Source organism: Falco rusticolus, chromosome 8 (genome assembly GCF_015220075.1).
Source record: "Falco rusticolus isolate bFalRus1 chromosome 8, bFalRus1.pri, whole genome shotgun sequence".
Taxonomy (NCBI): domain Eukaryota; kingdom Metazoa; phylum Chordata; class Aves; order Falconiformes; family Falconidae; genus Falco; species Falco rusticolus.
This window is the reverse complement of record NC_051194.1, coordinates 1,492,610-1,515,459: the sequence shown is the minus strand read 5'-3', so window position 1 is coordinate 1,515,459 and position 22,850 is coordinate 1,492,610. Positions and strand designations below refer to the sequence as shown.

Genomic DNA, 22,850 nt, shown 5'->3' with positions numbered 1-22,850 from the left:
AGGACCGCAGCACCCCGCCCACGAGGCTGCCGGCCCCTGAGGGGCTGTCCTGGAGTGACGTGCTCGCAACCCAATGGGAACGCTCCTCTCCCGCCGTGCCCCTCGGCCGCCACTACCGCCCCCTAGCGGCGCCTTGGCGGAGCTGCCGCTGTCATCGTTGGCGCGGGGCCGGGGGGACCTCAGCACCATGCGCCCCGTAAGAGCAGGGGGCCCGGCCGGCCCGAGCCGCCGCTTCTCAACGTGTGAGAGCTTCCCCGGTGAGCAGCTCGGCATGGCGGCAGGCCCGGCGGCAGCGTTGCAGTGAGGGCACACCCGGGAGGAGGGCGGCGGGGGCCGGCTCAAGCTGCCGTGCCTGCGTGGCCCGGCGGGCGGCGCTGCTGCACCGCGGCGGGAGCGGGCACCGGTACGGGCACCGGTACGGGCACCGGCGGGAGCGGGCACCTTACGGCCGGCCTGGCCCCCGGGGCTGGGATGAGGACCGACCCCTCCCCCGAGGCGGCAAGGCCGGGCCGGCCTGGGGCTCTGCTCTCCCCCGGGAGCCCCGTGCGTGGTGCTCAGCGGGCAGGGCCGGTGCTGGGCGCCTTGGTGTCCCCGCAGCAGTCCGGCCTGCCCCGCCGTGCCGCCCGCTGCCGGGCAGGGCCCGGGGGTCCCGCTAGAACCCCCTCCACTCCGTCACACACCATCTGGACCGCGGGGATATGGCGTGTGAGCACAGCTGCAATGGTGCCTCAGCTATTGGCACAGCTTCCCTGCAGCATCAGTTACTTACAAATTAAAAATCCCACCACCACGGCAGTGTCCGTATACTGCTGCGAAAAAAACCCGGACAGCTCTACCCGCTTGGCTTGCACACGGAATGGGGGAGGCGACCTTGCCTGTTTGGTGGTCTGCAGCACCGCTGCGGCGCTGAGTGACACCGTGAGGCATCCTCCTGGACTGCCTGCAGGATGCTGTGGACAGCCCTCATGGCAAGTACTTGGTTGGATGCTTAAAAAGAACAAGAGGGACAGGAGGGAAGAGAAGGTTCTTCTGAGGACAGACAAAGAAACTGGAAATCCTGGCAACCTTGTTGCTAGGGGCAGAACTAGTAAAGAAAGCCTCATCCATCTGGACATAGCAGCTCTGTGCCATGGTCCAAAGTCCTGCCATGTGGGAGCGGCTGGTACCTGAGTCTTTCCTGGTAGTCTCTAAAGCACTTAATGCTGCTGATAAGGTGTAAAGTAAACAGCCCCTGTGCTGCTGCCCTGCCATGTGCCCATCTCTTTTACAAGCCAAGAGGAGAAAATGTACATGAGTGATTAAAACAAAAACCTACTGCAAGCAGCTGGACCCTGCTGCCTCCATTTCTGTCTTCCACAGCACTGAAAGGTAGCAAAGGTGGCAGCAGGGTGGGACCACTGATCTTTGCTGCCCGATGTGCCTTGGAGTCCCCTGTCTCATGGCTTGAATGAATGGAAACCCCGTCCATTTCACTGCAGAAAGCAGCTGTAGGGATGCTCCTAAATCAAGGGGAAGTAATCTAATACATATTCTGTAACTTGATTGCTCTCATACCTGTTTAAGTACCTTGCCAACCTACAGGAACAGTAAAATCTTGGTTTTGGTTCCATTATTTTTCTGTCTGTTACCATGTTCAGTATAGTACATGGCTCTGAACAGCTGCTACCCCTGAGGCCTGGGTCTGTCTTGCCACTGCCAGACCCACTGTCCTGTATGCTGATTCAGCTTCACTTGAGACAAGGAGAGAGCAAGTAGCAGATCGGACAAGATGCATCATGGATCCGAACACCAGGATCAGAGCAATGGGCTCACAGTGCATCACTGAAATGTCTTTGAATCAAATCTAGTACTATAACGCATTATTAAAGCTACTTACTTTTCCTGTGTTCCTGTCTCTGAAAAAATTTAGACTTAAGGTAGTAGAGCAGTGCTGTTCTAAGGAGCTCCTTTCTTCCCTTGAGGAAATACTTTGGCTTTCCTTTTATGAATAATTTTTCTTCTGAGCTGCTCACTACCTGGATGACTTTTGAACCTGCCACCGAAGCATGCACGTGTTAACCATTGCCTTGACTAGCTGATGGGAAGGAACTTAGTCTCTAACCCAAAACCCGTGTGCTAGGCAGTACTTCAGCCAACACAAGAGCGAGTCAGCTGTGGCTTTTTCTACAAGTTTGGATACAGAATCTAACACATCTCTGGGTAACCTGTTCTAGCACTGCGCCAGCGTCCCAGCAAAAATGCTTTTCATAGTATCCAGCCTGAGCAGCCCAAGCTGGAAACTGTGGCTATCATCACTTCTCACATCACCTGCTGTTGTCAACATGAATTTGGGTTTGTCACCTTTGCAACCTTCAGGTAGCTGTAAGCTGATAACAGATCACCCCTGTAACTCACTTTGCCAAGCAAATGAGCCCACTCCGTTAACCTCATTGCAGGTCACATGCTGCCATCTTGGTGTCCCTCCACGGGACCGTCTCTAGTTCCTTCACACCCCTCTGGAACTTCAGGGGATGGGACCTGTGCACAGGAGTCCAGGTGTGGCCACACCACTGCTAAGTAGATGGGAATAACTTCCTTCAGTCTCTGGCCACAATCATCCTAATACAGTGTGGTGTGTGGGTTGTCTTACTCAGGATCAGCATTTACTGGTATCCATGGCAGCTTCCCAGTCCTTCCAGTGGGGCTGCCCCTCAGCCAGTCAGTCCCCAGCCAGACCAGGTGCACAGGGTCACTCTGCTCTGTTACAGAACTCCACTGTCCTCCCCAAACTTCGCAAGGTGCCTGTTGACCCAGCCTGCTCATTCCTCACTGTCCTTCTGTTGTTCAGCATGTCAACTGCTCACCCTAAATTATCATCTTAAATTTACCAGTTCCTTTTTCCTGTAGGATGACTTACTTCACCAAAGAGACAGTCTATCCATTAAGCTATATGACCCTACCTATCCAGACAGACACCTAAATGTCTGATCTTCCTGCTGCGAACCACACTGAAGCTAACAATACAAGAGCAGCTCTGAGTGCTTTATTTGTAGGAACAAAAAAATAAAAACCGAGCCAGAAGTGGCCAAATGCCACAGGCACTGAAGCAGAAAGTTATGGGTAGCTGCTGTGGATGTCAGAGCCCTGAACCTCCTTTAGCAATGAGCAGCCAGAGCTGTTCAGGGCACTAGCACTCATGCTAGGAAATGAAAGAGTTTTTATTTGGTTTTCTATGAATATAGACATTAACTCCTGCTGGGCTGTTTGCATTAGGTTAATATTTCTGGAGTGTACAGGTGTTAATATGAGCTGTGAGTCTCTGCTGTCTGTCTCTAGCCCTGTAAAGAACAGTGTGGCGCTGTAAATATTAGCCCAGGCACAGAAGTGTTTGCACGACCCTCCTCTGTGCTACCTTCTGGGGTAGTACTCCAACAGTACTCCCTACAAGTGGCCCAGGCTCAGCCATCAGAGCCTCAGCATCTTCTGCACTGTGCAGTAACATGCTCTGGTTTTGACTCAAGAAGGGTTGTAGCGATCAAGTCCCGAAAAAAATGGCAGAAGCACCCATGTGCTATAATCTTAAGATTAGTACTAGACAAAATAAGGTACAACTAAGTAACTCAGCACATACTGGTAACAAAATACTTGCTTGGTCAAACCCACTCTTCGCTGGCTGTGGCAGTCGCAGGTGTAGAGATGCCTAGCACATCACTGGGACTGCTACTCACTTTAATACAGTGATACACAGTCATTTCAGAGGGAAGCAAATGACGTGTGCTCTCCGTTTGTTTGTTCAGAAGGGCTCCCCAGCAATGGAAAGGACTGTCCATCGCTGTGGGTTTGAACAGAAGAGGAAATGAAAACTATCCTCCTACAGCTACTATGGGGATCTTCCTGCCGTCACCACAGAGAGGAAACAGCACCAGCACGGGGAATAGATTTCCTGTTTTGTGGGGGATCCCGTGTGCACCTCATTATCAGCCTATAATAAGACATAACATAGATGCGGCCTGCCATGCGTCCAAAACTGCAGAATGAGTTCTTAATGTGCTAGAGGAAAATCTCTTCATGTGCTGTATCAAGTCCTTCGTAGCCTGAAAGCAATATGAAGAAGATGAACTGCAACGGCTCCAATGAATTTCAAGAACATGAGGTTTGGTGTTAATGTTTTCCATCAGGGGCAGCTGGCCTGTAATCTGCACTGCAAGGACCAGAGTATCCAGACTCATAAATGATAAAACAACAGCGCGGCCTCCCCAGTGCCCAGCACAGGGGACGGTCACTGCCCTGGGCCAGCTGGCCACACCGTTTCAGATACCAGCCAGGATGCTGTTGGCCTCCTCTGCCACGCCGGGGGCTCATGCCCAGCCGGCCGTCAGCCAGCCCCCCAGGCCCTTTCCCTCCGGGCAGCTTCCCAGCCGCTGTGCCCCACGGGCAGGGCCCAGCACTGGGCCGGGGTGCCCCTCACACAGCTGGGCTCAGCCCCTCGCCAGGCCTGCCCAGCCCCCCTGCAGAGCCCCCTGCCCCCCGGCACATTGGCACTGCCACCAACTTGGCTGTCACTTGTCACCACAGAACCTGCTAACACCACCAACTATAAATCAGCCAGGATCTGTATGAACCTGTGAGGAGCAGCAAAGATAACAAACCCCATGGAACTGGTGCTAAAAGCTGCGGAAATCTGATCAGAGTTGATCGCTGTTTCTGCAGCTGTTTGAGAAGGTCAAAGGCCTGGACCTTGCACAGCATTAGAGAAGGCGATTCCTGAGACATTGTACACTGCGCTGGTAGATGACCCCTTAGGTCAGAGCTGGCCTCACAATTTCAGATGGAGAGAGTGATGAAAGCTTTGGTCATGAGAGACTGGCAATTATTCAACTCTCTGAGACCTGTAATGAGGTTACGGTGCAGCTCTGCATGTGTGTGGGGAGGGAGGAAAAAACCAAATAACCTTGAAAGCTATGGGTCCCAGGCCAAGATACATATAAATATGCAAAAATCCAGAAAGGGACCATTCCACCGCAATCACAGGCTGTGCTGACTAGAGAAGTGTAACAAATTGGCCAGCCCTTCGCTGGACATTAAGTTCAAGTTCCTCCACTTGGCCACCTGCCAAGGCAACCTGAAAACGCTGCCACAGCGTTCAGCTTTCACACAGAAGGAAGAATTTTCCCTTTCCTTGCTTATCTGCTGCAGGGCATAATTCAGCACTGAGTTAATGGGTCATTTCAGTGGGCTTTGGGGGAAGATTTATAATTGCAGAATCAGGAAAACAGCCTGGAAACGAACTTGAAAGATCCTATTTTCTCACACTGAGCTGGACTGACCTTTTAGAGCTGTTCTTGAAGATCTCTTCTTTTTCTTCCCTCTTCGCAGAAGTTGTTATCCTGTTGTAGAAGAAATTGTATTGGTCCTTGACAAATCCATCTGGGAGACAAAAGGCAACCCTGTTATTTTCCACATGCTAACAGATTGTTTATGCATTCCAGACTTTTCCTAGAGCTTGAAGTTAAGATTGATTTATATCCTTTCCTTTCTCAAGGCACACATGCTCTTTTCTCCAGGCTTTCCTTCTGTGACATGCTGGCTATCAATTCACTGAGTTTACTGAAATCTGTCTTTGCTTAGAAGGAGTGTGAAAACAGCAAAATAGAAACAACAGCCTAAGGATCACAAACTGACAACCACCACCATCCAAATTGCCCTCTACATTAGTATTTTTAAAAAGTTATACCTGTCAGCGGCAATCAGGTCTAGCAAAGCTTCCTCTCCCGTGGCTGTCATCCTCTTCTGTACCAAGAAAGTCAGTGACACATTCCACAAACATCCCGTACCACCGGTACCCCTGTAGCAAGGGATGCCTGGGCAGGTACAACCTCCCACTGCTGTGCGCTGGACGGTTCTGCTTGGGTTTACCACCAGGCAGCCCAGAACACAAACAGCAGTGCCTGGTTTTCTTCCCTTTTAACAATCCCTCAAATTGCATTGAGAAGATCCTCCTGCAGTAACAAAGCAAGTACACAGGTGCATGACATAGAAGGCAACATCTCTTCTGCTGCTGCTGCCTGTCATTCCTCACAAGTTGCACATTAGTGCATTAATATTGCAGCCATAGTAATAATCCAACCAGGTCTCTTCTGTGTCACAGTTATAATTTGGATTATGATTAAAGACTTTCAGATCCACTTGTTTATTCTTACCATTTCTCACAAAAACACAGAGAAGTTCACAGGACCAGGCCACTTTTTGTTTTTTCACGTCATCATTACAAGTAAGCCTCTTCGCTCCTAGTTTTTCTTCAGCCTAACTACTCTGCTTCCTCCTCCTGAACCACAGCTGCAAACAATTCACTACCAAGTTAAAAAGGCTCCGTCCCATACACCACTTTCTTTAGGCTCCTCCAACCATTAGGCTTTGATTAGACTTTGAGCCACGGTGAGAATGATTTTTCTCTCCTCCTTAAACAGAAGAGCTTCCAGTGTTTGTGGGCAACTTGTTCACATTCAGAAATGCTTCACAGCAGCTCCCTGCAGTAAGCGGAAGGACTAAGCTCTTCCAAAAAGCTCAGAAGAGGAGGGCACTGCTGACTTGGCCTGCGAATACTTCATGTTTGCACAATCATAACTCTTTCTGTTGGGCTTTTTGGGCAGACAGGGTAGGTCTCTCTACTTGTGCAAACATTCACCCTGCAAAAGGTTTGCCTCTTTTTCATATACTCACGTTTGACATGCACACGCTGGCCTGCTACTTTTCTGCATTGGTTAACTTGGCCTTAGGATGCAAACTGAAAAGAAGGATCTGTTCAAAAAGAAGCAGAGCTGCCTAAATGCTGGGTCGGCTCTCAGAAATGCCAACCTTGGAGTGGGCACAGCCAAGTCCCTCCATCAGGGCAGAACCAGCAACAAGTAAGGTACTGAAGACCCTTCACAGCAAGGCCGGTAGGAAGCAGCTAGAAGGTCACCCACCCCTCCTGCAGACCAAGGGAATTTATTCAAAGGGCGGTCAGCATCTGTCCCCCCGGAGGACGCTCCCTCTGTTTTAGTCTGACTCTGTCAGCACAGTGCGCCCCAGTGGGTGCCCCTCGCTGGGCCCTCACAGCGCTGCGCTTGGGGCCGGGGGCTCCCGAACCCGCGCAGGCAGCGCCTGCCGCAGCCCGTCAGAGCGCCCCTCCTGAAACGCCCTGGCGGATCCTGCCTGGGGAGCGCTCCCCGCCCGGCCCGCCCCGGCCCCGCGCAGCGCCGGCCGGCAGCGCCCCCGGCCCCGTGCGCTGCGGGCCGGGCCAGGCCGGGCCACGGGGCGGCGCTCGCCGCCCGCTGCTGGCCGGGGCGGGCCGGGGCGGGCCGGGGGCGCTGCCGGCCGGCGGGCTGGGCGCAGCGTGAGCCGCGGTCCCAAAGCGGGAGCCAGCGGCGGCCGGGGCCGGGCTGCAGCATGGGGCTGGCGCTGCTCCCGGCGCTGCTCCTGGGGCTGCTCCTCTCCCGAGCCGGTAACAGCGCCGGGGCGGTGGGCGCCGGACGGGGAGGGTGGGGGGCGTGTGGCGGTGCAGGGCGGCGCGTCCCCCCGCGTGTCCTGTACGCGTCCTGGCGGGCGGCAGCCGCGGTTGGGAGCGGGCGGCGGCTGCTTCGGCCCAAACGCGAATTGCGGCCGCGAGCAAACGGGGGGGGACACGCGTGTCCCGGGGCACGGCTGGGGGCGCCGCCGGGGACCCCGCTCCCCGCACGGGCACCGGGTGAGCCGGGGCCGCCAGGGCACAAAGCCCGGTGCGCTCGGGCTGGCGCTGCCCCGCGGGTCCCGGCCCGGTCGCCCTCCGGGCTTCGCCCGGCGCTGCCGCCGCGTCCCCCCGGCACTCGGGGCGGCAGCTTGCCGGGCAGCGCTCGGTGCGCGGCGAGCGGCCCGGGGGGCTCGGCGGGGCGCTGCTGCGGGGTCCGCGCTGCTGCCCGCTCCTGCCGCGCCGGGCACCGCCGCCGTTCCGCCCGGTTCGTCCCCGCGCCCACCGGGCCCGCGGCGGGACCTGCGGCCGCAGCGGCACCGGCTGCCCCCAAGCTCCGTGTGCACGCACTAGCGCGGCGTTGATAACCGTGCCCGGTGAGCGGACGGGTTCCCCTGCGGCCACCCTCCGACAGCACGTGCACCGGGGGCAGCAAAATAACGCAGAGAGATACACATGTATAGCAGGACATGGAGGGACGAGGGAGAATAAAGGTACGTCGGACCATCTACCCCTTTTTTCTAAGGTATAAACAAACAGTCTCTCTGAATTGATTTTTACCTTTTAACTTTTTAACTACAGAAGCGGCTCCCACACACATGCATCTTTAACATGTTCTGCAACCTAGACCACGGCTCTAGGGAAGAATTAGGCTTTCTCATTCTTTCATGTTATTATCTGGAATACTAAGACAAGGTTTAAAAAAATGAAACAACGTGTCAGGTGTTGGGGCTTAAGACAATGCACAGCTACTAAATGACATCTGTGGAGGAGGACTGTTGTAAATTTGAGGTTTACAGCAGTTTCACCTTAAGCATCTGGTGCAGGCTTGTGGTAGAAACAGTCCATCCACCCAGTTCTCCTCCGCTCTGGCATTTAACGTATCACTTTAAAGTTTTTAAAATGTCACTTCGGGGTCAGGTGCTTGCTGGGCAGGACCCTAAGGCTAGGAGGGTGCATCCTGTCCTTTTATTAACTTGCTACAACAGCTGCTGGAAGCCACTGTTGAAGGTGGGATACAGGGATCTGGGCTGGCAGTGTAGACCAGTTCACTCAGTTTAGGATTCCAAAAGCTACTGCAGAGAACAGACTATTTTGCTATTGGGAATTTGCACTGATTGCAACCTTACAGGATATCATTGCACTCAGTGTGTTCACTAAGGCTATGGCTAGGTGTAACTGCTAACCAAAGCCCACTGTGCCGGGTACAGAGCATTTCTCATGAGAGATGTTTTTCAGGGAGCTTACAAAGTCATACAGTCTTTACAGAACAGCAAGATTAACAACAAAGTACAAGTTGCTAGAAAAGCAAAGAGATTTGTACAGGTGAGACAGAGACACCCAGACAGTATTACTGGGCTGTAGGACAAGCAGAAAGTCTGAGCAGCAGACTGGCACAGACCTGGGCAGCCTACTGCTTGCAGCAGATAAACTGATGAAACCAGCAAAAGTGAAGGAAGCAAGAGAACAAATTAGATGCTGAGGATGGTACACCAGGTAACAGGGGATGTACCACAATTTTTCCTAATCTGTAGCGAAGGCAGGCTGAAATAGTACTGCTGCACCTGCAAGAGAATGACAGGTAAGATCATGTACCAAAGAACATTAAAGGTAGTTGGAAGGCTCAGCACAGTCCTTTCCTAAAACCAGCCAAGCAATATTGGTCTGAAGGGAAGCAACATACCAGCCTGTATATGTTTTATTAGCAAACAGTCTAGTTCCAGGTCTTCATTATACTTGTACTGTAAACACAGATTCATATACTATAGAAATGAAAGATTACAGACTGAATTCACCTACCTGTGACAACATAATGCTAGGTATCACCCCAGTATTACCCTTAGGAAACAACAGTCCATATAAAAAAATAAAAGCTGAAATAAAAATCTAGTTTTAAAGATTATATTTTTAAATTGAGATTATTCAATACTTCTGCATGCGGTGGTACATATATGTGTGTGTGTGTATATATACGCACACAGTCAGTGCATCCATTATGCAAATATACATCCACACAGAAATATAGTCCAATCAACCAACAGATGAAAGATGGCAGGCCAAGCCTGCATCCCAGCATTTTTGGCAGGGATTTCATGGAGTGGGTTCTATATATCTGATTGCATATCAGCACTTCTACATGAAGCTACTTGCAATCTTATGTTAAGGATTTATTCTATTATGCAAAAAATAGGCATTCATATTCTTAAATTTCCAAGCTCAGTAAAGCAGTTGTTTTTTACACTCTGCAAATGGCTTTTTCAGTACAGCTCTTAAAGACCAGTAAATACTTCAGCAGTTGCAGCAGCATGGACTCACAGCACCTGGTATGCTGTTACTATGTGCTTATTGCGCTGCGGTTTTCATTACCCAGATCGAAGAGCTTCTTCAAAGCAGGCCTCAGGAACCCCAAGGTTTCCACAGGGATTTACCACATAAAATACAGAGCCATCCCTGATCTTGGCCAATTTGAAAGAGTGATTAAAAAAAAGTTTTATTAAACAGAATTATTTTTGAGACTTTTCTTTAACGTTTTGTTCCCTCTTTCATACATTGATGCTCATAGGTTTTTTTCTAAATGGAGACAGCTCTTGTTCCTTACCATTCCGTATGAAAGGCCCCAACTAGTTCTATCTCCCGAGAGGAGTCCTTCTGGAACGTAGGATGCCTACAGAACAGTGACAAGGTGCTTGCCTGACTTGCGTTGTGATCATGATCCTAACAGTCTTTTGCCTGCTTGACCAGGAGACCTCCTGGCTCTGCCACGGAGCAACTGCATCGCAGCAGAACAGCTGTGCCTCTCGGACTCTGTCTGCAATGCTACCTACAGGATCCTGGAGAACTGTGCCCTGGCCAAGACTCGCTTCCTCCCGCTGGATCACGACAGCAGGGTCCAATGTCTGAATGCAGAGCTAGACCTCGGAAACAGCTCTCTGCTGCACTGCAGGTGTCACCGGCGCATGAAGAGACAGGAGCACTGCTTACGTGTTTTCTGGACCATTCACTCCAGCATGACAGATGGTGAGATGAAGTAATATGAATGTACAAGGTACCAGTAAGGCTCAGTCCTGCCCCCCATCTGAAAACAGCTGCAAAAGGCCATTTCCCAACACTGCAGGTATCACTTTGGAACCACATCTCCGAGTGAAGAGAATTCATTACTTCTCTGCTTGATAAGCAGAGAAAACGGATCTGGCCTGGGACTGGCTCTTCAGCTACACCAGGGACCCCAAGAGACAAAGCCAGCTACTCCAAGGCAGTTAGATGTAGTGCTGGGGGGAGGGACTGCTGTGAAAGTCACCTCAAAATAGTCATATCTGTCCATCTCTGAAAACACACGTGATTACGACACATGTTGTACTGGCATCCTTGAGCATGCTGCTGCTTTCCAGCTTTAGTGGGATGCTTCTGCTTGGCCTCCCGCTCAAGACTGCCTGTGCTGCACATCTCCTCACTAGCCCTGAGGCTGAAAAAAAACCAAGTGACAACATAGACCAGATTCTTCCCAGATGAAATCTGATGACAACATGTAATGCTGTTTTTACACAGTATTGCCTCTGCATCTCCAGCAGAACCATTCTTAGCATTTGGCTTTGAGCAAGACAGAGCATCTCTGAATTCCAGCCTGAAAAAACAGCCAAGCACAAATAAGAGAAAAAAAAATCAATTAAAAAAAATTAAAAATGGTCACAAAGCATTTCTCTCACTGCATAAAATATCTTGTGTCTTGCCTAGGTTATTTCAATTTGGAGACCTCTCCCTATGAGAATCCAGCAAATGAAGAACACTGGAAGACTGATTATAATAAACTGGCAGCTCTGTTATCAGGTAAGGACTGTAAAGGTTAAATGATATAATGCTGCCCTGTCTTATCTTTGCGGGGGCTGACAATTATTAACAATTTGGGGTAATGGCTGCTTTAATCAGCGGAGCGCCTGCTCTGGATACTTGGCTAAATTGGTTCACCCTACCAAGTGTAAATGTAGCCACAGATCCAGGCCCACGAAAGAGCAAATAACCCACAACAAGCATTTTCTGAAACAAACACCCTAACACAAACCAATAAAAAAAATACAATTTTGTAACCAGTATAACTGCAATGTCATACTGCGGGCAGACAGGACTAATAGGCTTCATTCTTTTTGATGTTCCCAATCTGACTGTCATGTAAAGGCTACTCCTACTTCCACACATTGGAGACTCGCTTCATTGTTTCTGGGTTTCTTTTGGCTCTTTAGGCTCACAGTTAGCAGGAGATGCAACAAATCCATGCCTGAAGGCAACTCATGTCTGTAATCTGAGCAAGAAGTGCGTCCGTCTGCGCACAGACTATGCCTCCATCTGCACCAAGGGAGCAGGAAGCGAAGACATGTGCGACCGCCGCAAGTGCCACAGAGGGCTAAGGAATTTCTTTGAGAAAGTCCCTGAGGATTTCACCAAAAGGATCCTATTCTGTCCATGTCAGGATGAACTTTGTGGAGAACGACGCCGGAAAACTATTGTTCCTGACTGTTCCTTCCAGTATAACACCAAACCCAACTGCCTCTGGCTTCTGGACTCCTGCTTAGAAGACCATATCTGCAAGTAGGTCCAGTGGCAGCGGACGTTAGCCAGGAGAACAGCACAGACACTGACAGTCTCATTTTCCTTCCCACAGATCCCGACTGGCTGACTTCCAACAAAACTGTCAACCTGCAGACATGTCCCCAGATGGTTGCTCTCAGCACAACCATGCTGCATGCCTGCAGGCGTACATGGGGATGATTGGTAAGTGATACGCACAGGAACATGCAGGGTGGACGCTTTCAGGCCACAAACTTGCAGGCACGCCCTGATGCTGGGAAGGACCATGTTATCTCCCACAGGAGGCAGTGCGCAGTATACCAGTGAATATGCCTTAGCCTCACTGACGCTAGTGCTCCCTCTTGCTTCTGCGGTAGATGCAGCCCAGGGAGTGCTCTTCCGTGGCATTTATCACTCTACTTTGTCCCACCCTCTGCAGCAAATCAGCAGCACTTACCTGAGATTTCTGCACGCCCATTTGCATCATCAGCTGGTGCAAAGCTCTCCAAGTGCCCAAAGAGCAGGGCTCTGGGGGCACCTACAACCAGGTCCTCCCTGCTGCAGGAGTTACCTCCCATCACAGCAGTGGTTAAGTGTGACACTCCCTCACTGCCTGACTTTTAGACTCCTGATGCTTTGTTAGTGTTGTACACACTACCTTCTCAGAGCCAGGCAGGATGTGGCGCTACCAGCTCTTAAAGAGAAGGTCGTCTTGGGGTTTTAGGCATTTCACTGCCAGCCTGCTAATGCTTTTTCAGAGTAGCTCGAAAGAAGAGCTGTAAATCTAGGCTATACCTTCTGGTTTTCCAGATGTCTTCGCTGTTTTGGTCTAAATGAACTCTTGGCTGAACAGCACGCTACAGGTGTGCTGCATTTGTTTGGCAAAACGTTTTTGGCCACAGTGTTGCCAATGTCACAAGAAGTAAGAGCGCCTTGTGCTGCCATGTGCCAGTACCACAGTTCAGTCCCTGCCGATGCTTCACATCCTTCAATTTAGTACTTGCACCAGCTTCAGCTATCGGTGTACCTCACCATCAGAGTGCCTGCATCAGGGGTAGTAATCTCCACACTTCACAGCCCAGCAGACTTTGAGTAGATTCACCAGGCCTGGGTCATCTTGCAGGGGCTCCTGACCTCTCCTGGGTAATGCGTGTACCACGAGGGAAGGCTTCTGCTTCCAGTGCAGCATTCCCTTTAGTATAACAGGACTTGTGATGCTTCTTTCCTCTGGTGAAGTAAATCCTGATTCCGGTTTCTGGGGGTTTGGGACAGGCACACCCATGACACCCAACTATGTCAGTAACTCCAGTGTGGAGGTCTCCCTGTGGTGCACATGTGAGAGCAGCGGCAACCAGAAGGAGAAGTGTGACCAGATACTTGGCATGTTTGAGAGCAACAAATGCCTTGGTAAGCATGAATTACATCACACAATCAGCTCAGCACAGGGAAATTCAGATCCTGCTGATTTCCAGATCCTATGTTGCATTGCTCTTGCGTATAGTTCTGTTGTCTTCTGCAGTGTCTCCATGACCCAACCTATGGGACCAGCCTGGATCTGCTCTCAGAAGTGTTTCTGTATCTTTTGGCAACACTTCTGTTCCACGAAGCTATTTCCCAACAGCATTCAAATGGAGGGGTTGCGAAAAATCACAAGAGGAGGTCAGACATGCTGTATCCATAGGTTGCTGAGTAACCACATCAGATCATAATCACCCAGGATTATGGGGTTTGGGTCCCCCTCCTTTGCTCGCCTTTGGCCCTCACTTCCTTGCTCAAGATCAGTAGCTCCTGGCACAGCCCCTGTTACTAGATTTGGCAGCACAGCAGTTAGAAAAATCCTGTTAAATGCGGACATGCAATCTTAAGTCTGTATTTCTTTTATCTCTCTAGCATTTTAGCAACGGACCTTAATAAGATTTAAATATTTTATGTTTGTAAAAGCTTCCAAAGGACATCAAAGAAACCATCATCATTAGATAAATGATTAATATTTAAACCTACCTCCTGCTGTATAGAAAAGCCTTACACCCAGCACTATAGATACACCTACAACCTAAACATCCCACCCAAGATACTACATACCTGCCCCTCACAAAATAGACTGCTGGGAAAGTCCCAGAGGTCCTCCAGTACAGTGCAAATTGGCTTTGCAGTCTGCTCAACCTCGCAAGTAAACCCAGAAACTAACAGGCCGTTCACTGAATAGAGAATATGTATTTTCTAAATCAAAGCCACACAGCCTTTGAGCGTGTTTCCTAAAATAGGTTCCCTAGACTTCCGTTCACTAGGCTCCAAGGTGTGCACAAGAAAAGCACAGTAAGACTCTTGCTTTACTTCTGTTTGCAGAAAATACGATTTGGTCTCAAATGCACCTGAAGCAGACAGCTCTAGAAAGACAGGAAGACTTATTTTATTCATCTTCCCTAAGCTTCCAAGGAGACGGTACCAGCACATCTCTTGCTTCAGAAATGTCCCAGGTATGCATTGCTTTGCTGCCTTCACAAAGCACTGAAGCAGCCTAGAGACAGTAGCTGAAAAACCTTGGAACTGGAAATGTGTGATTTTGGACATCAAAGCAAGGGATGCCACATGCATGCAGAACCCTGGACCACTTGACCTCCAGTTATTTCTTTCCAGAGACAAGCAGAAATAGGCTGTCCTGCCTGGCCACAGGAGTTCCCTATAGTCTCACATTAGTGCTCAGAATGGGCGGCTCTGCAGCCAGACGTTTGAGCATGAACGTGTCTAACTGGGATTCATTCCTCCTTTTCATTTCCTAGGTGGCTGAAGGGAAGACACAGCGAGACATCTCTGAACACAGCAGTATGCCTATGGCCTCCTCTGTGTATTCTGGAGCTGCTATTTCTTGGCCGCCTCTGGCTCTGTTCCTGCCCCTCTTGCTCAGCTCACATTAACTTAGCATAAATGGCATCTTTCCTTCCCAAATTATTAATCTTATTCTATATCCAGGCACGTCCCACTACTGATTTACCTTTAGGAAACAGAAGGCTTCCAAGAAAAGAGGAAAGGAACAGCCTTCACCCAGAACGGCAGTCACTGAAAACCTCCCCCCAGCCTGCACCCCACTTCCCCCAGCCAGTCTGCACTGAGCTCGGCAGATACTATGCCCACCATTGCTGCTGCCATGTGCACATTTTGAGTAATATCAGATTAATATTCCAGCACAATATTTTAAAACGAAGGTCTGAGTTCTGTCAGAACTTGGGCAGGGTTCTGTTTCTGAGTGCAGGGAGGGGCCTGACTCAGCATGTCCTACCACCCCCCTTCCAGAGCTCTTCTTCAGGTGACAGTCATAGAACGGTTTGGGTTAGAAGGGACCTTTAAAGATCAGCTAGTCCAGCCCCCTGCCACCAGCAGGGACATCCTTCACTAGGTCAGGTTGCTCAAAGCTCCATCCAACCTGACCTTGAACACTTCCAGCAAGGGGCATCCACAGCTGCTCTGGGCAACCTGTGCCAGTGCCTCACCACTCTCATTGTAAAAGATTCCTTGTGTCCAGTCTAAATCTCCCCTCTCTCAGTTTAAAGCTGTTGCACCTTGTGCTGTCATTACAGGCCCTGGTAGTAAGTCTCTCTCCATCTTTCTTAATGGTCCCCCCTTATATATTGAAAGGCCACCACAAGGTCTCCCTGGGGCTGCCCCTTCTCCAGGCTGCCCCACACCAGCTGTCTCAGCCTTTCTGCACAGGAGCGGTGTTCCAGCCCCCTCACTGTTGTCGTGTCCCTCCTGGGGACCCGCTCGAGCAGGTCCGTGTCTGTCTCGTACTGGGCACCCCAGAGCGGGATGCAGGGCTCCAGGAGGGGTGGAGCAGAGCAGAGGGGGAGAATCGCCTCCCCCCACCTGCTGCCCGCGCTTCCTTTTGTGCAGCCCAGGATATGATATGGCTTTCCGGGCTGCGAGCGCACGGTACCGGCTCACGTCCTGTTTTTTATCTGCTGGTATCCCTAAGTCCTTTTCTGCAGGGCTGCTCTCGATCCGTTCATCCCTCCGCCTGTGTTGGTGTCAGGGACTGTCCCAACCCAGGCCTTGCTCAGCTTGGTGCGGTTCACGTGGGCCCACTCCTCCAGCCTGTGAAGAGCACAGCATACCATCCTAAAGACTAGAAATTTGCACTCCAGGGTGGGTTGCAAGTAAAGCTCAATAAACACATGTAAAGTTCCTGGTAAACATAAATTCTGGATTACTTTCAGTCCTCTTTTCAAATCCATTCTTTTAAGTATATGAAAAATACCATCCCAGATCAAGGACACTAAACTAAAGTTTATAATCTTGCTCCTTTCTGTTTTGCCCCTTGCAACATACCTATCTCATACATTATCAGAGCTAGCAACAGACTCAGGTTTTGTGGGTTAAGATGGATTTCTGTGCTCAACCCCAGTAAATTTAATCTTATCTAGCAAAGGACGACCTTGCCTGGCCTCAGGACCAACCTTCTAAGTCATGCTTAGAGAATACATGTAGCTCATCAAAGCTGTATTGACCACAAAAGCCCTAGGCATCAGTTGCAAAAATCTCTGGGAGCTGCAGCTACCTTGTACCTCTCCGTATATTCCAGTTGTGATTGCCCCTTCCAGACCACCCACCCAAACTCCTCCTCCTCTGCCAAGTTCTATTCCATGACCTGTTTATTCTGAGTGTAGATGTGTGCACTGTATAACTGCTGTTATTTTTTACTGCATTTGCCTGTTAAAGTGTGGTGTTAAGTGAATATTGATTTCTGAGCATAGGTTAATAGTCCACAATCAATTGTGTGCAAGAGTTGCCTCATCAGCCAGCCTGCACTTCCAGGATAGCTAGAAACTCGGCTCAGAGCAGCTCCTCCATGCACACATACAGTGCAGCACTGCTTCCACATGTTTTTTACCATTCTTTAATAAAAACAGAGCCCACATTACCATATTCTAGTATCTACATGAGACCATCCTCTACATGGTGGGACTAGAAATGTGTCAAGACTCTTGATGTAGTGTAATAGCATCAGTCATCTCCAGAATTTAGTGATGAGTGACAGGGAAGAAGAAAACATTGTTCTTCCCAACATTACACAGATCTGTGAGGGTATTTGTGAGAATAATGGAGCAGATTGCCCTGATCTGTATGTACCATACACACTGTGTACTGCATTCATCTTCCACTCATCTGCACTGTGATCCTTCCCTTTCCACATTTTAGTGCTCTAAGACAGGCTGATATGGAAAAAAAAATTAGCATTTTGTTGTTCATACTCAGCACACTGTGGACCTTTACTCCCTTACACCTGCTAAGAAGGTTATTGATTGCACTTGCAGCCTCCTGTCATATCCTGGATTATGTAGGGAAATGCCTGACTCAGACAAATCCTGCTCTGGACTGAAATTAAAGCAAAAGATGTCATTTTGGGTATTTATCCAAGTTTCCTATGCCCCTTTCGCATGTACATATGCTCCTTTATATACATGGCTGCCTTTTAGGCTTGTTCATCAATAACTGCAAACAAAATTAATCTCTAAATGCACCTGCATTCACAGGTACTCACACTGCCGTGAGTACCAACCTATTTTCACTTAGGCTTTTCTAACACCTGACCTCCAAATACCACAGTTACTCAACTACACAGCATACGTGCATGCATAAGTACAACTACTACTAGAGATGTCATGCCAGTATCAGTTCAGTTCTGCTAGCGCCACGATTGTTCAAGGACAGGCACAGTTACCTAAACCCATTCAGAACAGTTCTTACTAACCATGCTACAGGGCAATTTACAAAAAAACCCCTCAGCTTCTGTTCCCCGAAACTGGAATACATCATCCTGTGAGTACCTTTGGTCTAAATACAAAAATATTATAACAAAAATTCTCTATCCCAACAGCACTAACATCGAGCTCTCGGCAAGCATATACAAGGAGCAAACCTTCTAACTGTTGTAATGTAGATTATTTTTAAAAGTGTAAAATAATGCCAAATCTCACTAATAAAATTTATCTTGCAACTCTAGAACTCTCCTGCCTTCCTTCACATTTAGCAGAAGCAGCTACACTCCTTGTCTCCACTGGTGGAAGCATTACGGGAAAGAACATTAAAGAACAGAGTTTGACAGAATATGTCTTAGAAGGCAATATTAACAATTTTTACAGACATCACTCACTGTCAGGTACTTCAGAGGTGGGTTCTAGAACTTTGACATAGCTTTAGATCCTTAACATGGTCTAATGTAGCATTTACAAAGGGCAGTCATATAGTCCTCCAGCAGCGAGCTCAGTCGCTGCCTTAGATGCATGGACCATCAGGAGAAGCAATACACACTTCTTGTGCGAGGTGGTGCCATAGAGAAGCTTTGAATTTGAAGTCCAGAATTATTGTGTCCTTGCCTTATTAAAATCATTCCCACTGCCTCCAACAAGTGCCTATGTTTCAGTAAGGATCCAGCAACTGCAGTTTTCCTTTTAAAGGGAGGCACAATACGTATCGCAGACAAGGAAAAGCTAAACTTTACTTCAAACAGTAATTGCTGCCTACGGATCCCTGGCATGCCTCTTAAAATAAAAGGTAACTCAGGTTGACAAGGCAACACTACAGGTTCAGCACCTATAAAGAATGAAAGTATTTTTTTCCAATACATCCTAAAAATCACAAGTCACTCTGATAAAATGGCAGGCAACTTTACGCAAGAAGGAGGAGGAAAATATTCAAAGTAATCTTTGAGGTGTCCATGAACCAGAAAAGCTCTGGGGCAGAGGAGCAGACAAGAAGGTGGCCAACCAGCACCAGTGAGCCCAACAGGCTCGTTCAGCACTGCTATGGAATCAAAACCAGCCACTGTCCTGCACTTGCTTCCCCCAACAAAGCAGATATTGGTAAACACCATCAGAAGCTAATCACTTCTACCACAGGGATTTTGTGGCTGAACCTTTTTTCAGACGAGGAAGGGTTGGTTGAGGCTGAGCTTGGTTTAGTCTCTAATGGAAGCTCTTCTGATGGGTGATTAGTGCTCCTCCAGGAAGCCATGGGTGTCTGGGTTTCTTGCAAACCCCAGGGTTAGCAGAGGTCAGGGGATGCAGCACTTTCTCCAAGTGCCTTCATGAAAATAGCCCCACATACAGTCCATTTACAGCTGATCTCCTCCATTATCCCCAGGCTAGGAGGAGATGATCAGCAATTGTTAAGTGCTTGAATCAGACTAATAGCTGGCTGCTAATTCCCCCAGTAATGTGAATCTAAATTCCTGGTAAACAAACCGACTGCTTTTCACACACAGGGATGAATGCCAAAAGCCTAATATTAGAGCTCTGGAGCTAAAGCTTTTAGAGCAATCCTGTCCACTCAAAGATGTTTAATGACATTATATTATGTACTAAATAATTAGAAAATGAAGGCCCACTTGGAATCAATGGGTTACTGTCTAATTAAGATGAAAAAGGGGCTCTACCCTGTTTTAAACAAGTTTAAACTAAAAATGGTGTACCTGATAAATGGCACTGATAACTATGTCTTTACCTTTGGGCGGAACAAGGCAGCCATTAAGCTACCACAAAATAATTGTGTGATTTTTGGCTCATCTTTCTTCTTATCGGTCCCACCTGTTTTCCTGTAAGGCTATAAGATTCAGCTGTTCTTCTCCTCTCCCCCCTAACCCCCTCCCTGTCAGATGACAAAGTTTATTAAGAACCATTCAAATAGCTTATCCCAATGGAGAGAAAATCATCTTTGCCTTTGTTTTGTTGTGTGGCCGGAATCAGAGTTCACACCACCAGATGGTTGAAGAGCAAAGAGATAGCCTGAGTAAGGAGATAAGACTGAAGCCTTGAGAACCACTTTGTAAGAATTGCTACTGAAATTGAGAACACAGGGGAGGATTACAGTTATCCCTGCGTGTAGGTAAAGAGACTGAGAAATGTTCTACTGATTATCTGACTGAATTAATATTAATTAGTAAGTTAGCCTTCAACTGAATGGTATCTCAGCAACCTCTGATCAAAATAAAGAGCAAAATTATAGAAAACCACTAAACAGAACCAGAGCAACTGGAACTATTTAACAGTTCTAATTCTACTTTCATTACACAACAGACACGCATATACCCTGCTGCATATATCATCATCCCCTTGAAGACAGTGCAAGAAGAACAGAGTTGCATGAGACTTCAGTTTTCTGTCTCCTGCCACAGCCATCTAGCATTCCACATTCATATCCAAAACCAAATTAAAGATTTTTGTCTTTGTCTTCGTATCTTTCTCCTTTCAGTATACTCCTCAGGTAAGGAAAACAGAAGCGTTTTCCCATAACGATGCTTCTTTTGTAAACTGTGTCCATTCCTACTCCTACTTTTTGGCATTTGGTCAGGGAGAGACATTACATGGAAACATCTGCATTGCAACACGTTCAGACAGCCAAAATTAAAATTTTGTTTTACAGTGACATATTCAGCAAGAAAAAGCTTCTAGCTGTTTTATAATGCCGGAATTGCTGTTGCAGATAAATTCCCCTGGCATCCACAAGTGACTAATCTAAATTCCACTGAAATAAAAACATTTATTCCATTACTGTGAGACATAAACCATAACACGTTTGCTCTCATAAAAAATAAGTATTATGTGACAGATTATATGTATGAACAGTCACATATATATGTGACTGATAATAGAAGATGGGACCTGATGACACAGGAGGTTCTTGCAGTCTTAGGTCCCTAAACAAAGCAAATGGAAACTTTTCAAAACTGTTTTCCACAATATTTATTCTATTTCAGTTATTCTAGCTTTGCTCTTATAATATTGGGCATTCCAATGGACTATAGAAAAGGTGATTCCCCACCCACCCAGCACCCCAATCCAGATTTATTTTACAGCATCCAGCACTCCACAGTTACAAGCAGAACATACTAAAATGTGTTTTCTCCTAAGAAAAAGACACTACTAAAACCAAGGTGACTTCAAACCTACATGCCAGGTTTAAATCCTGCATCAGAGGTTTCATCGTGGGCTCTTCAAAAAGATACAATTGACTTTCAAAAGCTGTGGGTATTAGTTACAACTCAGTGCTTCCTTTTACCTAAGACTACCGGAAAAGGGCACAAGTCAGAATAACGGTAAATGTTTCTTCATAATGGGGGCATGTTAATATCCCAGATCATGCATGCTGGATAATCCTATTCTCTAAACACCTGTCATTGATGTAGCCTCTCACGTGCTTGCAGATTCATACACAACTTGCTCAAGAAACGTTTTAATAAAGGGTGAGCAAAATGCAACTGTGCTCTCCTCCCTCTCACTTGTTTCCCCACCCATCTAGAACTTTAATTACTTTTCTTTCTATTTAAGTTTGCCCATTAGATAACTGTCATTAAAGATCCCTGAGCCCCACTGCAAGGAACTGAAATTTCTTTAACCATCTACACACAGTTACTTACTCTGCAGCTTTCCAAACCAGCAACTATTTTTTTTTACCCCCTGAAGAATCTTTTGATTAACTGAAGTCAATTTTGCTAAGTGCTAGTGGCTCTCAGAGCTTGTTGTGTCAGTGGTCCCCAGGGCTGCATTATGTTTTTAGTGCTATAAACCAGGAATTGCTCAGTCTTTTTGTAGAAATGTGAGACTAGCAACTAATTCTTCCAACCTCAAGCTCTTTGGATTTCACTCCCATCATTCCAAATCGGAGCATGTGTGTCTTTTATGACAGTTCTAGCAGAAATTAAGAGATTTCCTATCTTTTTTTTCCTTCAATTTCAATGCACTTGTGCAAAATCTTTAATGCACGAGTCATCCAGGTCTTCAAATATTATTGCTATTCTACATCCAACTTGGAGCTGCAGTGGTGTCACATCAGAAGCACGCTTTTAGTGCACTGAACACTCTTAATACACAAATACAAGTCACAGTGCAAATGGAACCAATGTGGAACTGCACATCACAATACAAATGCAAGTTTTATATATACAAATTTCATCTGTAATCATGATGCCTACTCTTTCAGCTACATTAGATCCCTTTGATGACCACGGATCTCAAGCACCCTATCTAATTTTGGGTATCGCTCATCTCCTTGCCAATAACCTTTTTTTTGAAAATTGCTGATAATCCCACCTTTTGGGACTCACTCACGCTAACCTTTTGCCACGCCTAAAAATTGTTTACTATTCCTCTGATTTCTGGATTGTGCTATTTCCTCATTCCTCTGTTTGCTGCTCACAGCTACTGGATGGAAAGAAACCAGATTATGCAAAAGCAATGCCATGACCTAGCAGAATATATCACTATTGCTCCTACGACATGTACAGACTTTATATTAACAGCAGGTGACAGCACTTACTGCACATGCAAGTCTGGCAAATCAAAAGTGATGGATCAAGAATTAAATCAGGACTAGCTGCATTGCTTCAAGTCAAATGAGTTACTCAATATATGCCCAAAAGCATAACTAGGAATCAATAAGACTTGAAAAATAAAGAGGGGTAGGCCAGGTGTTAAGCACAGTTTCCTGAGCTCTGCTTGCCAGTGAAATAGAACCAGCAGTCTAGGAAATTCACTTCTGCTTCTTTCACCATGACGTAGGCACATATTTCGTTATTACTATAATTCAAAAGCTGTCTAGTTGACCCATCCACACC

General features: G+C 47.8%; 1 protein-coding gene across 1 annotated transcript; it reads left to right on the top strand.

Moving 5' to 3' along the window:
• Window positions 1-7,339: 7,339 nt before the first annotated feature.
• On the top strand, window positions 7,340-17,105 carry GFRA3 (GDNF family receptor alpha 3). The gene is made up of 8 exons (XM_037398735.1): window positions 7,340-7,462; window positions 10,427-10,702; window positions 11,417-11,509; window positions 11,920-12,265; window positions 12,339-12,448; window positions 13,517-13,651; window positions 14,591-14,721; window positions 15,025-17,105. The coding sequence occupies exons 1-8, from the start codon at window positions 7,408-7,410 to the stop codon at window positions 15,157-15,159; spliced, it is 1,281 nt and encodes a 426-aa protein (XP_037254632.1). The 5' UTR covers window positions 7,340-7,407; the 3' UTR covers window positions 15,160-17,105.
• Window positions 17,106-22,850: the final 5,745 nt, after the last annotated feature.